At 38.2% G+C, this 17,086-nt stretch overlaps 1 protein-coding gene across 3 annotated transcripts in view; it reads right to left on the minus strand.

Annotated features, from left to right (window-relative positions):
- The window catches only part of plxna2 (plexin A2), a 555,589-nt gene that overhangs the window by 190,841 nt on the left and 347,662 nt on the right, over positions 1 to 17,086 (minus strand). For all 3 annotated transcript variants that reach the window (XM_008116576.3, XM_062978633.1, XM_062978634.1), the window contains one exon: positions 3,708 to 3,908. In XM_008116576.3, coding sequence (XP_008114783.1) covers positions 3,708 to 3,908 — 201 coding nt within the window. The remainder of the gene's footprint in view (positions 1 to 3,707; positions 3,909 to 17,086) is intronic.

Below are 17,086 nucleotides of genomic sequence, written 5' to 3' on the forward strand. Positions count from 1 at the left end.
CTCTCACTCTTTTGGCCTTATAAGAGCTGTTTTACACATTACTTTTCCCAATAAGGTTAAGCTCATTGTCACTAAACTTGTGCATTTTATAACAAAAGTAGGACACAGATGTCATCTGGGCAGCACAGATTCTGCTGAGGAATTTCTTTAAGTTGGTCTGAGGCGTTAAGATCAAAATGTTACAGAAAAGAAATGAAACTAGGCAGTGAGAAAGTAGTTTGACCACACTATAAACTACAATGCTTCTTCAATGCCTTTTGCATCTTATCCTCCAATTCTTTCTGACATGTGACCTAATCAATATCTTTCAATGAACATTAAAAATGTTATGTCCTGAAAGTATCATCGAAGTCACTCACTTACTATCAGCACAAAACCAACCTGACTTCCAAGATTGCCATCAGCATGGAAATGATGTCGGTGCTGTACTGACAAACTCAGATGGAATCGAATAATTACTTATTTGGAACTTGTATTAGTTTATTTTATTTGGATACTTTGAACTTGAGAAGGAGCCAAAGCTCTGAATTGTGATACAGCACACACACAACTGCCTTCCTCTTAACACCAAGAGAGTTTGCTCTTCCAATATCATGTAATGGTTTTCATGTCTGAGTGGGGATTTGAATTCTGGTCTTCCAGAATCGTAATCTAATACTCAAATTATTATACCATGTTGGATCTCTTTATACCAAAATGCCTCTTTGTATAGCTTTGTGTATGTAGAGAAGCATCATGATGGAGAAAGGTCTAGCATGAGTATTGAATTAGGATTCTGGAAAACCAGGGTTCAAATGCTCATTCAGGCATACATTGAGTGAGCGTGAGCAAGTTAAAGGATCTCAGTCTAATGAGGAAGATGCTAGTAAATCCCTAAATAAAAACCAGCCAAGAAAACCCTATGATAAGGTTGCCACGAGTTAGACATAACGACAACAGCTGTGACCATGTATATCCCCTTTGAGCTTTTTAGAAGAAATGGGAGATACAAACAGGGATAAATGAATTGTGCCATCCATGTCAAAATTAAGTATGCCTCTAGCATTCTTGACAACCTTATATCCATTTGTAAGAAAATTTCCTTGAATTCAACATGACTTCACTTCTCAGAAAACCTTTATAGGATTGTTGTAAGTGCCACCATTCTTGGGATATATTTAAAGATGTTGTGAGCTCTGTATTTCCATGTTCCCAATCACTATTTAAGGTCCCTCTGTTTTCAATATTGTTAAGTAACCAGTGATATTATTTATATATTTTTAGAAAGCATATGAATTTATATTTCTGGCATCACATCAATGGCGATTTGTGCTTGCCTTTGGAACAAACCACACATCTATATAGTCAGTATATATTCACATAATGCAGTTTAATTGCATTGAGCTGCATTATATGCATATACATGGCCCATATACACTGTTTTAATCTGCATTATATGGCAGTGTAGATAGGGCCAAAGACATGGTGAACACTGATGACCATGAGTGATGCAATTGATTCCAACATCGTATTTGTGAGCTTGGCCATCCCTGTGGAACAAAAGATGTTGCTACTTCACAGCCAGGGCCAACTCCTGCCAATATACTGAGGCAGGTAGGCATTTGTGGGTTATTCAATTTATTGTGATTATTTTTATACTGCCAGAAAAATACTTGAAAGATACCTGCAACAGGTGCCAAATGATATAACTGGCCTAGGATATTATGAAACTTGACAGTCAAGGCAGGGGGGCTATTTGCTATTCTGTTTGGGGCAGTACAATACCTGGGACCCACACTGTTCCAAGGAACAAAGTGGCTATAGCCGTCTAGACTCCAGTAATTTAAGGGAGATTATTTCTCATGCCTTCCTTCGCTCTCTTTTCACATGCCTGCTCATTCCATCCTTTCTCCCAGTAAGAGGCAGCTTTCCAGTATTACACATTCTATCAAACTACTGTGGCCTGGAATTTGACAGCTGCCTGATAAGAAGGCCTGCAATTCTCTTTATCTCTGGTGTGTGAATTAGCTTTGCCTTAACACCTTTGTCACATCCCCACCCCAACTCCCCCTTTCCTGACCCCCCACAGTCACAGACGGGAAGCTGACAGATAAAAGATCTTCTCTGGGGCCAGGATTCTAATTAAACACCTCACTTGCCTGTAGCACATTCCCGCCTGGAATTCAGGATTAGTTTAACCCCCTCCCCCTCTTTTTAAAAATTCATCTCCCAGAATAAATGTTTCTACACACCTTTCTCTTGTGCTATCTACATTTGCTTCATTCGTAGCTTCCCCAGCTAAGATGGCAGCATCTTAGATACTCCGAACACTATTAAATGTATGATATTCCTCCACTTATCAAGAATCACAAAAATGCATTTTTCACTTTCAAAGGAAGTTATGGTGGTGGAAAAATTAAAAAAAATGTCCAGGCATACTACATAAAAAGCTTTTCCCATGGAACAGCCTGCTGTGGCATTAAGGAATGGGCAGTCATGATGAATAGAAGCAAGAGGTTAGTATCCAATACTTGGTGGTTAATATGTCAATTCCTAGGAGACTGCACGGTTGCTAAATATTTGTCTAATTCTTAAGCAATAACAACTATTTGTTGGCTGGAATTGATTTTTCCTATTGCATTGGAAGTCACTCTACAGCTCACATGACATCAGTTCTCCACTTATTTATTTGTAACAGGACAGCAAAAAGGATTCACAAGTCCCAGACAGTACAGCAATTTTCCTTGATGCTTTATATCAAATTATTAACTACCATTCTATGAAAATCTATCAAGTTGTTTCAGTCTCTGATATAATCACGTAATTTATTGATGATGGTGAGGCCATTGGAAGTGAAGAACAGAATTCTAGTATAATTGTTGATAGAAATGGAGCTGTTGATCCATTTCTGTTGGGACTAATCATTATATAAAGACTAGCAAAGCTATTTTTCCACCTGTGTGAGCCCAGACATTAGTCATTAACAATAATTGGTCCATCTGCCAGACATCTGAAAGGAGAGCCAAATAACAATTGCTAAATCCTCATACCTATAAAATCTAGTATAGATACTTGAATATAGATGGTATCATTCAGATATTTCACATTATCCAAACATATAGTATTCTATATGTTTGGATAATGCATTCTACTTTTTGTGTAGCTTTTTCAGACAAAATGAATGTATAAAACTAAAGTGATTGGAAAGTAAATCCAGGTTTAAAGACTTCTGTACGCTGTGCATAAATGTCTAAAACTGAGGGAGCACACTTCTCACAAGGTGTGAAAAGCATTCATTTCTTCCTCATGTTGATTTTCTTTTCAAATTATATCCCACAAGTCTGTCATTGAGACAAACATTGTGGCTTTAATTTTTTTCCAGGGAGGAATGATAGTCACCCTTTCTAGGGATTAACTCAATGTTCTAGATTACTCACCACTAAAAGAAAGAATTGTCCCTAAATTCAAGGAATTAACTGGAAATCGATGCTGTTGCTGCAAAGTGTAATTAAATTATTAATCTACAGTGGTTTAGTTGGATTAAATTTCTTGTTCGAGATTTAAGCATTTTTGGGAGACCAGTTGGTACTTCCTTTTGTTGAAAGCCAGACTAGAAATACTGCAATACCCACAATTCTGTAGCAATAATTCCTTTTACACACAGTCCTCTTCTCCACCAGGGATACCCTTCTGCCCCTTTTCCCCAGCTTCAAATCCCCTCACTTTACCGAGCTGTTCTGGCACTGGACACTTGAGCTGTTGAAACGAAGAGCAGGTACGCGATGAATCACGCCTTGGATGTTGAGGACACACTCATAACCACGCTGCCCGGACTGAGGTTGAGGTAGGTTTTTAGCTTTCAGTGTAATGGGCTTCACTTCACCAACAGGAATCAAAATCTCTTCTGTGGGGAAAAGCTGTGGGCAGTCCTGGAAAACATATACAAAGAAGAGGTATTCAGGAAAATATGTGTGAATGGCTATGAATCTTAAAGGCATATATGGAATTGCATCTTGTTACCATGTCCTCTATTGTAAGGAGCTGATCTTACATCTAGTTGTCCCAAAAATCTGTTTCACATTCAAAATATAAATGATCATCTAGAGCTAGCTGGAAGATTTTTTGTTTGCTTGTTTGGCTTGGTATGGAAAAATGCCAAGAGGAGAGATGCCTCTTATTTACTTTTTTCACTGATCTATCAATCAAATAGAACCAAATGAACGTATCAATATACTGTCTCTTCTATGGATTAAATGGCAAGATATCTGAACATTTCCTACCATGAAGATAGAAGTTGGTGACACTTCAGGCAACAAACTTTGGGTATTATGAAAGGGCTGAACATTGTCATGTGGCTGGATATTGTTAGGCAGGAGGGAGGATGTTTGCGGGGTCTTATGCTTCATGTGACAAAATAATGTTGCTTTCTTTGGCTTGTATATGCATGGCAACACCAGGTTGTTATGAGTTTTTCAGCTGTATGGCCATGTTCCAGTAGCATTCTCTCCTGATGTTTCACCTGCATCTGTGGCTAGCATCTTCAGAGCTCTGATGATGCCGGCCACAGATGTAGGTGAAACATCAGGAGAGAATGCTACTGGAACATGGCCATACAACCGCCAAAAAAAACTTACAGCAACCCAGTGATTCCTGCCATGAAAGCCTTCGACAACACATGGCAAAACCATTTGGTGTTCTACCTCAAACAATCTTTGTTTGCTGGCAGGGGTAATGTTTCTCCAGAGTTTAAACCTATGATTTCTACTATGAAGACATGATGTATAGCTTCTATATTGTGATTGGCTTCATGACAATGATATATCATCTTTTAGCATTTCTTTGCAACCAGTTTGCATGGTTATAATATTTCCTGTCCTCATTTTGGAATAGAGGTGGGGTTCATGCAATCCCAAAGTCCTTACTGGATCACCCCATTCTCAAAATAATTGAAAAGGGAGAATGTTTCCCCCCCCCCCCCCCCTTTTTTCCAGAGGCCATGATTTCCTTTTATATGAGATGCAGCATCTTCCCATTTTACATCTTCAAAATGAATCTGCCTCCTAATCAGATGTGTACTTCTGATCAATTCTAGTTTGATTTTAAAAAAAATATCTGTAGGGGTTGGGCCAACATTCAATGGATACCAAAGTTGGGAAACTGGCCTCTAAATGCTCTGACATTTACCCATTTTGGGTGAAGGCTTTCTGGGAAAAATGGCACCCAACATTGTCTAGACACTTGGGGACATTTGCTATCTGCCTTATCTCTGCCCTTGGTTTTATTGTTCTTTTGATCTTGTTTAATGTAGCGTATATTTTCTTTTATTGTGTTGTTTAATGTGCTATGATTTGTTGTTCTATTATATTTTGTTATATTGTATTGTTCTGGGCATGGCCCCATGTAAGCTGCCCCGAGTCCCCGTTGGGGAGATGGTGGCGGGGTATAAATAAAGTTTATTATTATTATTATTATTTACATGGAGTGGTTGCCAGAATATTCCCCATGACTTTGCAAGATGCAGAAAGGATGGCATTGTGCACCAGCTGAGTCCGTACCTTGAGATGCTGGACCTGGCCTTGGTAGTACTGTACATGCCTTATTTACATCTCGATTGGACTATTGCAGCGCGCTCTACGTGGGGGCTGCCTTTAAAGAGTGACCAGAAGCTTTAGCTGGTGCAGATATCAGCTTCCAGTTATTAGCAGGAATACTGTACAGGGAGAGTACAACTTCCATGCTACGGAAGCTCCACTGGCTCCCAGCTTGCTACTGGGCAAAATTTTAAGTGCTGGTTTTTACCTTTAAAGCCCTAAATGGTTTGGGTCCAGACTTCCTGGCCAATTGCCTCTCCTCATTTCAACCTGCCCAATCACTGCACCTCCTCTCAGTCTCACCCCTGTCTCAAACCCGGTTGGTGGGGATGAGAGAGAGGGTCTTCTCTGCAGTTGCCGCCCACCTCTGGAACTCCCTACTGAAGGAGAGCAAAATGGCCCCCTTGATGTCCTCCTTTAGGGAGCAAATAAAAACCTTCTGATGTAACCAGGCTTATGGAGATGCAAATGGTTAAAGATCTGGCCTTATGAAATAGCAATGTACAGTAGAGTCTCACTTATCCAACATAAACGGGCCGGCAGAACGTTGGATAAGCGAATATGTTGGATAATCAGGAGGGATTAAGGAAAAGCCTATTAAACATCAAATTTGGTTATGATTTTACAAATTAAGCACCAAAACATCATGTTATACAACAAATTTGACAGAAAAAGTAGTTCATTACACATTAATGCTATGTAGTAATTACTGTATTTATGAATTTAGCACCAAAATATCACAATGCTTTGAAAACATTGACTAGAAAAATGTGTTGGATAATCCAGAACATTGGATAAGTGAGACTCTACTGTAATATGGAGATAGCTTTTAACCCTGTTTTTATTGATACTGTTTTTAATTTGTTATTACTGTTTCTCTTGTGATCTGTATGATTGTTAAATGTGCTATATTGTTCATTTGAATGTTGTTAATTTATTGTTGTATTTTTAAAATTTCTTTTAATAGCATTGAATGTTGCCCTTTTATACTGTGAACCACCCTGAGTCCCCATGGGAAGACAGGATGGGATAGAAATAAGAGTTTACTTACTTATTTATGTTTGAAGGAGGGGTTTGGGTTTAAGCTGAAATATGATCTGCTTTACAGAGGACAACCCAATGAGCAATGGGTGGCTCTCCAGTTATTGACAGCAAATGCCACCAACCCTAGCTAGCACAACTGTAAAAAACGTTGAGCTATTCCAGTAACACCAAGAATCTGTCCTCTCCTATTCAGTTGAAAAGACTGAGAGAAGTCAGAAATCTGTTTAAAATAATTTTCTATTTTTTTAAGTCTAGGCTGAAAATAAAGAAAAATAAAAGATCAACAAGAGCCTTGAGATACCCATTACCAACTGGCACCTGGATAGCAGAACGAGCAGAAATATAGATTACCTGAGTACACTTTCCCCCGCTTTGTTGAGGAGATTTTATTTCCATATTGATTATAGTAATTTTACCTACATTTGCATCTATACATATAAACTAACATATTTAAATACTATATAGTTATCTGTCTTCTTTTTTTGATAAAGTCTAAATGGCCACCCTAGGATTAAAAGATCCCAAACCTTGCCCTAGAGCAATTTCTCATTAAATTAGTAAACAAACCAAACTGTCATCTTATTAAATATATTTCATTTAGACAGGTTAGTCATCATCTAGAGACACAGGAAGACACATACTCCTCTGGAATGATTTATGAATAAACAAATCAGTGACAGTGAAATCAAGAGTTCACATTGACATTCTCAACAAAACAGGCTGATTTAAGAACACAGTGTGTGTGTGCCTTTAAGTAATCTGTTGACATGGCAATTCCATGAATTTCATAGGGTTTTTTTTAAATGCAAGGAATACTCAGAGTTGGATTTGTCAGTTCCTTTCTCCAAAATATAGCCTGCAGCACTTTGTGATCTCCAAGTACAGGCAGTCCCTGAGTTACAAACATCTAACTTACAAATGACTCATAGTTAAGAACAGGGGTGAGAAAACAGGAAATGAGAGAAATCCACCCCAAGAAAGGAAAATCACTCATGGAAAAGTTATCATGGGAAAAGGTGTCTCCACTGAAGCTTTACCACCAAGCCTTGTTCCACAACAAACCAACATCGTTTGATATCTGCCATGGTGCTACATCCCTAAGGAAGGCTCTAAGCATCCCAGGACATCTATTTTCATCAATTTGATGAGGTCTGTAATTAAGAACAGGGGTGACACAACTGGAAGCAAGAGAAATCTACCCCTAGAAAAGAAAAATCACTCATGGAAAACTTATCATGGGGGAAGGGAAAGGTGTCTCCACTGAAGCGTTATCACCAACCATTGTTTCCGCAAGCAAATTTTTTCAAAACCCAATCATCATAGGGACAGAAATTGAGGTGAAATCTTCTGAAGAGGGGCAGAGACAGCAAAACAAATGCCACAGGGATGTTAACCCTTCCCTGTGCCATCCAAAAGTCATCTATCTATCTATCTATCTATCTATCTATCTATCTATCTATCTATCTATCTATCTATCTATCTGGAGTTACACTTAAAAGATGTACCTGTTCCAATTTACATACCAATTCAACTCAAGAACAAACCTACAGAACCTATCTTGTTCATAACTTGGGGACTACCTGTACTAACCTTGATTAACTTTCAAATGAGCTCTCATGCCTTTAGGGTATTTGGAACATAGGGCTCCCCTCAAAATGGGGACATTTTTGTGAAAAGAAAGATTCACTCCACTTAGAGCATAAATAGAGCACAATTTTCACACAAATGAATTTAAACTTTTGACAAATATATTGGTATGGCATATTAATCTGCTTTGAGAGGATCTTTTCATTTGTAATAATTTATTTCATTGGATAGCTCCAGCAACAAGAAAGCAAAAATATATAATTTGTAGCACTCACAGCATTCAGAATAAATCACTCATCCAATTACGCACTGTGCCCTGAAGCATGATTTGTTAACAGCAAATACCAGGACGTACATTTGCTAATTAACAAAGTTTCAGTTTATGACATCACAATTTATGTAATACTCTATTTTCATGATGTTCTGAAAGAATCTATAGATTTTTTTATAAAAAGGTTACATATTAAGGCAACTTTTTGTTTAGATTATTATCAGCAATCAACTAGATTCATTAGATGGAAACAGAACAAAGAACAGCCTATTCAAGATTGATTTTCCATTTGTCTTTTGGTTCCTGGGTTTTTATGATATTATGAATCCATTTATAAGCATTACTTAAAGAAGCTATTAGTACTCGGAAGTTGGAACTCAACATTTTTAGTTTCAATAACAACTGAGAGCTCACAGTTGTAGTATTGGAAAAAGGCTACAATTTTAAGTCTTGCAAAAATATTCAGTAATCAGTATGACCCATAAAAATAATTCTGCTGTGCAGCCATACCTATTGTACTGAATATGAATTCACCACAGCAGTAATAATTATGCCCAATTATTAGGAATTGAAAATATCAGCAAGTTTAACTTTTTTTATAAAAAAAGTGTCTAAGTTAGGAGTAACTATCATGTTATATTTGAGCTGCATGCAGCCCCACTAGGACCATTTTGTACTGTACAAGGCACCCTTGAAAACTTTATCACTGAAATCCAGAGTCAAGCTGCTGATAAACAAAAATGCATTTTTATACTTTGCTACTGAATTTTGACAGTGTGACTTCAGGAGTACTGGATGGCACACAAATGGCCTCCAGACCTAGTGGAGGTGCCTGTACTTCAGGTATTTAAAAATGCTAACAAGTTATTAGAACGTGGAATAACACATCCTCTCCAAACATATTCTTTATTTTCACAATATGTTCTGAGACAACCCTTATAAAGAAAACAAACAAACAAATAAACACACTACCTGATGAATCAATCAATCACAAGTTTACAACATGACAGTTTATTTGGGTTGTATAACTCAGGGACTGCCTGTATAGTTCCCATTAATGTTGCACTATAACGCCAATAAACAATGCTGCTTGAGATCAATGGGAACTATACAGGCAATCCTCGAGTTACAAATGTATAATTTACAAATGACTCACAGTTGAAAACGGGGTGAGACAACAGAAAGTGAGAGAAATATCCCTCGGAAGGGAAGTTCACTCGTGAAAGAGTTATCATGGGAAAAAGGTGTCTCTACGGAAGCATTATCACCAATCCTTGTTTCCACAACAAGCTAAATTTTTCAAAATCCAATTATCACAGGACCAGAAAGTGATGTGAAATCTTCTGAACAGGGGCACAGACAGCAAAACAAATACCACAGGGGTGTTAACTCTTCCCCGTGCTTTCCAAAGCTAATACACACAGTGTGTGGCTGGAGTTACACTTTAAAAAATGTACCTGTTCCCACTTACATATACATTCAATTTAAGAACAAACCTTTAGAACCTATCCTGTTTGTAACTTGGTATATCATAGCCACATGAGTGGAACAGATTTTTTTTCCTGTCATGCTTTTAAAAATTCCCTCCCTCTGTGAAATCAAAAGGAAGTAAATTCATGTATTAGATCCAGATATGAGTAAAATGAGTATGATCTGTGCAAATGCATAAGAGTGCTACTGTACCCATGCTATACTTTGCATGCACACATGTTCTTGTGTATATAGCTTAAAAGTGTCTTCAATATTGTACTGCACAATGCTGCACTGCCTTGTTTTATTGTTTCATTGACACATTCACTTGCAGAACACAATTCTATGAGTTTATTGTGGCATTTTCGCTGAAAAACCTTTTGCAAATGCAGCCTATGCAAAATATATCAGGGCATGAGAACTTCATCAAAGTCCCTTAGCCTGTGGAGCTCTAGTACGATTATGTCATAATAGTGTTCATTCGTAGGTCTCTGTCAATATAAAGTAATCCCAGTTTTAATGCCTCAGCCTCTTTACTAACTCAGGTATAGACACATAGAAAACAGATGCTTCCTTCATAGGATGGGTAATACCTTTAGCCTGCTGCTTTATAAGCATTTTATAGGATCTTTGGTTTATATTTTATTTTAAAGAGCAATTTTGTGCAGATTAGTAGTTCAAACTAATTTTCAAATCCTGTTGTGGGAATGAGAGCAAAGTGACCTTACTTTCAAGGTAATGACATTATGAACGGGAATAAAATGTTTACAGTCCTAACATGATTTTCACATTACACAATTAGAAAATATCAATCCCGTTCATCCTGGCATTAGCACTTTAGTGAAATATAGAACTTTCTGCCAGAGAACTCTAGTGCTTCATCAAGGTACAAATCCGAGGATTACCTAGAATTTAGCCATGGTAGTTAAAGTACTATCAAAGTACTGTAATTGTTGTATGCCAAAAATACCTAAGCCCTGCTTCCAAAACAGACTCAAAGCAATCCAGATTTACCTGCACCATTAACTTTCTGCTGTTGCTGGAACTGCATTGTCACATGGGACTCATTATATCATAACACACATATTCAGGCTCTAAGTATTAAATTATTTAAAATATACACACACAACTGGAAAGATCTGGACCTTAACGTAAGGTCCAGATCTTGCCAGGTGTGGGCCCTGTGGGGATTGACTCCCAGGACCACTTCCACCTTCCGGGGGAAGGGTGTTAATCCTTAATGCAATCCTGGTTCTTGGAGTCTGAAGGAGCGGGATGGCACCCCCACCCTCCCTTCCCAATCCTCCATTTACCCCAAAGTTACATGAGGGGACTGGCTTCATGCTCAGACCCCTCTGGCGAAAGCTCCTGGCATGTGAAAATGACGCACCGGGGGAGGTGGGGGAGGAGAAGGGATTTGACCCAGGAGGGCATGTAGCCCCCCCCAAGCCCTGGGGTTAGGGCTGAGTGTGGGTCCTCAATCCCAGGATTGAGACCTGTGTAGAAAGACCCACAATCAACACTTAATTAGCAGTGGGTTTTATCAGTGTCAAGAGATGTAGATACTTAGTTTTCATTTTGTGTATTTATTTTATTTGTGTTTGTGCTGGGAGGAAATCACAGTGGTTAGCCATTTTTTAAAATAGTCTCAAGGTACCTTTTTATATAGATGTTGACAAAAAGCGTGCAAATATCCTTTACTTCCATACTATTGACTAAGGTTCATCTGAAATAGAACAAATCTAGCTGTGGAAAACAAGGATATGCATAAAGTTGATTTTGATAGATTTGTTCACCCTTCACATTTACAATGGGGGAGGGGGGATTTTGTGGGACCCATCCCAACATTCCTTGCTGCTAGTGACGTGGATTGAGGCTGCTTGGTCTTCCAGTGCAAGAACTTCTTGTTGGCTTTATGATTCCCATCCTTACTCTAGAAAGACTGACAACCTTTTTCCTATTCCACTATCAATATCGCTCAGGAAACATTGAGATAATTTTCATCTTTGTCTAGCTCTCATGATAGTTAGCTGGAACAGCAACTTCCTGATCTCTTATTAGTAATTTCAGGGGTTCTGACCCTAGGAGGATTGATGATAGGAAATGGTTGTAATCTCTTCACCGTTTTGTCCCAACAGGTTTCCCTCTTGCTCCTGGTCTTGTGACTGGAACACCACCAACAGAAAGATGATTGATTACAACAGTACAGTGTCTTTTTATAGCCCAATAGCTACTCTGGCTGTGACAAACTGCATAGGAATCTGCATCACATAGAAGTTAGAGAAAGCATTCTAAGAAGCTCGGCTGTGCAAATAGCCAGCAGATATTGGCAATGAATCAAAAGAATAAGGAAGCAGGGGCGGGAATGGATGGGATAACATTTTATTTAGATAGGCTGCTAGCCCTAGTTTATGCAGAAGCATTTTCTTTGAGTAATTTAGGATAATATGCTTTCCCTTCATTTGTTATGTTTTAAATGCTTTTAAATAGTTTTTGATTTAATGCTTTTTAAAATACATACATGCCATTGTTCTTAATATTATGGTTTCAACTGCATTGTCTCTGCCAAAATTTTCCAATCACTTTGCAATGGAAATGTTGTTTTGTCAATGTCTCCCAAACCAAGAGATAAGTCAAACTGGGGTTTGTTTGTTGGGAATCTACAGTATTGGAATTTTTGTGTCCACTTCTCAGTTTTTGAGGTTTCAAAATGTTGTTTTTTTTATTACAAAATGTTGCAAAATGACTACAAAACTTTGGTAAGGTAAAGGTAAAGGTTTCCCCTGATGTTAAGTCCAGTCATGTCTGACTCTGGGGGTTGGTGCTCATCTCCATTTCTAAGCCGAAGAGCCGGCGTTGTCCATAGACACCTCCAAGGTCATGTGGCCGGCATGACTGCATGGAGTGCCGTTACTTTGGTATGGGTTTTTAAATTTGGGGGTTCAAGATGAAGAAGAATGCTTATTCCTACTCCACTCCATCATAAACTTTCCTTATTTGGATGCATCTCAACAGGAAAGGTTCTCATTCTTGTCAAGCACCCTAGAATATCAAGGGGTCCTGAATTAGATACATATAAATACAGTGGCAGCTATGCTAGATCTCCATTGGTAAGCAAGAAGAATAGATCTAGGGTGATAAGAGACTGCATTTCTGATCTGTCATCATGCCCTTTTATTGTCTGTTCTACTATTTATATCTTTCATTCCCTTTAAAAGACTGAGGTGCACAAAACCAGAATACTGTGAAACAGACACAAAAATTACAGGTCTCTAATTATCCTTTGATCTTTTATAAACTGACAGTATGAAATTTGAGGTTCTCTGCCATTTTGTAGAAATTCTTTCATTATTCTTACTGCCATCACACCAAAAACCTGTTTACATCATAGTAGTCTCAGAGATAAAATCTTGAAAAGGAACGGTGTTATCTTCCTAGCTTGGTCTTTTAATAGATCTGCGGAGTGATGGAAGAAAAGACCAAAGCTTTTACCTAAAGCAAAAGGGGTGATTGCTTGTTTCCCTCCCTCCCCTCCTCCTTCCCTTCCTTCCTTCCTTCCTTCCTTCCTTCCTTCCTTCCTTCCTTCCTTCCTTCCTTCCTTCCTTCCTTCCTTCCACCTCAAATCAAATTATAGATTAAAAGGTTGGAAATGCTGGAAACAAAAGGACTTCTCTTATTGTTAAATACAAGGAGGCTAAAATGGCATTTTCTCCAAAGGTTTCATTGGAAGAGAAATGTCACATCACAACTGTAGCAAAAGTAAAGAGTCAGTCAGATTGTGAACATACTTCACTCTAGGGAAATGGGAGAAACTGTACATTCTTTCTGCTGTTTGACAGCTTCAGTGATTGCATTAATAAAGGGATCTAAAATGAGGAGGAATAAGCTACATGATGCTATATCACTAACTGCACACAGCACTTGAGAGTACTGCATTGCTACTGGCCATTTTTATTGAATTTCGCAGATGAGTGAATGAAGTCACACAACCTGTAGAGGCTTGCAAAAGAGAGCTAGGTTTTGCTTAAGAGAAGCATACATGGCAGAGAACACTATTAGGCGTTTCTATTAAACTCTCTGGTGCCTTTTTAAATAGTAGGTGACTTTTTGATGTTGGATTATTTTTGTCAATTTTGAAGCTGCTCAGTTAGCTTGTACATGCCTTCAAGTTCTCTCTCCACCTATAATGGGTTTCATAGGGTTTTCCAGTAGCAAGGAAGACTCAGAGGAGGCTTGTTATTTCCATGTAACTTTTTATTGTTGATATATGGACTATTTTAGAAGAGTTACGTATATTAACTTGAAATTATTATCTTGACTTCCACCATATACCTATATATGCATTTTAACCATTTTCACTAGTGCATTTATATGATTTTTTTTGCAATATTGACCTTTTTTACCAATCCTTTTGACAGGTTGGTTGGTGCTGGTTGGACTATTGTAGCCAGACTGGGAAGTGTCTTCCAGATTTGGCAGATCCTGATGGACCACATTTCCTTTAAATGTTTGGGGGCACTTTTTCTTCTGTATGAGTCAACTCTGGAAACAATATACATTCAGACTTAAATCTTACTTTGAGCTAGACTCATTAAATGAATGGGATTTCCCTACATTGTAATGTCTAGTCTACAACTCATTCCACAAGTAGTTAGGATTGATCAATAGAATTTAGGTCACAATATCCTATTCATTGCATGTAGAGAGAGGGGAAGCATTGCCCTACCCCAAATCTCAAGTCGCTATTGATGCTGGTAATAAGAACAAAGCTTCCATGTTGAGCAAGCAACTACGGGGAAAAAGAAGAGATAAAAATGACACCCTATCAGGAAACAAGTAGAGGACAATGTGGAGGATTAAGCAGATGTGATATGGCTATCAAATCTCCAGTGAGAAGTGAAGGCAAGCGCACACATGCTATTGACAACAGCTGTTTCTGTATTATAGATTTTGCTATCTCCTAAAGGTCTGGCTGTCCAAGAGGAAATGGGATGCGTATGCTACACGGTGGCATTAAGGGTAACCCCTGGTAACCCCTGGTAACCCCTGTTGATCACACACAGCCAGACTCTGAAGATCCAGAAGGGAGCATCATGAAGCAGCTGAATCTATACAGTTTAGGTTTCTGCTAGAAAAAGTAGTGACCTTCTACATCATTGCCTTCTACTTCTTCACACTTTGGAATGGCACCCTACTTGCCTCTATTTACTGTGAAAAAATACTATTTTTCTGAGGAAAACATTACATGCATATGTTTGCCTATAATAAATCCTGTTCATGAAGATTATTGTCAGTCCACAATTCTTCAAGATGAACTGAAAATTTCTCAAAAAATTGCTTATTACATCTCTACCTCTAACAAATTAGGACCAAATTTGGTTCTGGATTTGTTCTTGTCTGTCTTCAAAATTTTCCCCACCTTATGGTGACCTTAAAGCAAAGTCTTTTTTTTTTTTTAACTTCAAGAATGTTGTATGTTTTTAAAAAGAAATATGCACAGAAGGTTGTCATTAATTGTGCGAAATAACAGTTTGAATTTGTGCTTCTAAACATAGCCATAAGATCAGGAACCTGAGGGACTGGAACACAGTTTCTTATTTACATCATGCCATGCTACAAGCATTAGCTAGTGCTCTACACTGATAAATGTTAATCTAATTGGCATGTGAGCTAAAACTCTGTTCTCCCTTTTACATTGAGGATGACTCCGTTGATTTCTCTAACCTACCTAACACCTAATTTGCCCTAGACAAATCCAAAGAAGAATGGAGTCGGTTGGCACAAAGAAATCAAAATCCATTAACAGCTAGAGAATTTAGAAGCTGCGGTGTTCTATGTAATCTCATAGGTTTTTTCAAAAAAATTAAAAATTCAATTGCTGACTGCATGTTGTTTTCTGGCCTTTGCTTTGCACACAGACAAGGATGTATTCGCCATGGTGATTAAATTACTAATAATTTAAAATGCAGGTTATGTCAGCCAATTTGTTTTGAATAAACATGCCCCTTTCAACCTGCAACCTCAGGTTTATCTCATTAATGCCTGCAGTTTTAGTCAATATTTTGCCCTAAAATATAACCCACCCTCTGTGCTTCTTCCCGAAACACAGTGATACCTATTTCTCATATCAGGTTGCTAATCTCCCTGTTGTCAGCAATTATTGAAATCCCACTGACCACATTTCTTTAGAAACTCAGACTCACAGCTGCTGCAATCTATTTAAATAGGAAGCAGGAGAAAAAAGGATGAAATAATTAGGGAGTATATAGTAAAAGTGAAAGATTTAAAAGTCTCTGATCCCAATTCAGTGAGTATGAAGGCATATGCAAATGAAGCTATGTAGTGAATGTTTATGGATGCATGGGATTTATATGCAGAAGATATGATGTTAATTTCTAGCTTGGATATTTAGGTTACTTTAAATATGTTACTTTTCAGGGCAATGAGGAGACAAGCATTTCTCAGGCAATGACTGCCAATGCCAGCTTTCTAAGTTAAACCTAACAAATTGTGTGTTTGGGGAAGAAGGGGGAAGCAAACACATTTAAAGTGTAGTTTAATGTTTAAAAATAAGAAGTAGATAAACCGTAATTATTTGTTTGCTTGGTAGCATGTTGCAAGTTGCTTAAGCATGCTAATGCCTTAAATCAAGAAATAGTTTTCTAAGTTCTACAGAGAGGAACCCCAGTGGCGAAGTGTGTTAAAGCACTGAGCTGCTGAACTTGCAGACTGAAAGGTCCCAGGTTCAAATCCCGGGAGCGGAGTGAGCGCCTGCTGTTGCTCCAGCTTCTACCTAGCAGTTCGAAAACATTAAGGTTTACGTGCAAGGTTTATGTGGACGAATGGATTAAGTATTTTTATTGTACTGTTTTAAATGTATTTATTGGATTATTTTAAATTGATTGTTATGTTTTATTTTGGTACTGTATACCGGCATTGAATTTGCCAGATTGTGAGCCGCCCTGAGTCCCTTCGGGTGAGAAGGGCGGCATAGAAATGATGGAAATAAATAAATAAATAAATAAACATGCCAATGTGAGTAGATCAATAGGTACTGCTCCGGCGGGAAGGTAATGGCGCTCCATGCAGTCATACCGGCCACATGACCTTGGAGGTGTCTATGGACAACGCCAGCTCTTCGGCT

The sequence above is a fragment of the Anolis carolinensis genome, chromosome 4 (assembly GCF_035594765.1).
Source record: "Anolis carolinensis isolate JA03-04 chromosome 4, rAnoCar3.1.pri, whole genome shotgun sequence".
Taxonomy (NCBI): domain Eukaryota; kingdom Metazoa; phylum Chordata; class Lepidosauria; order Squamata; family Dactyloidae; genus Anolis; species Anolis carolinensis.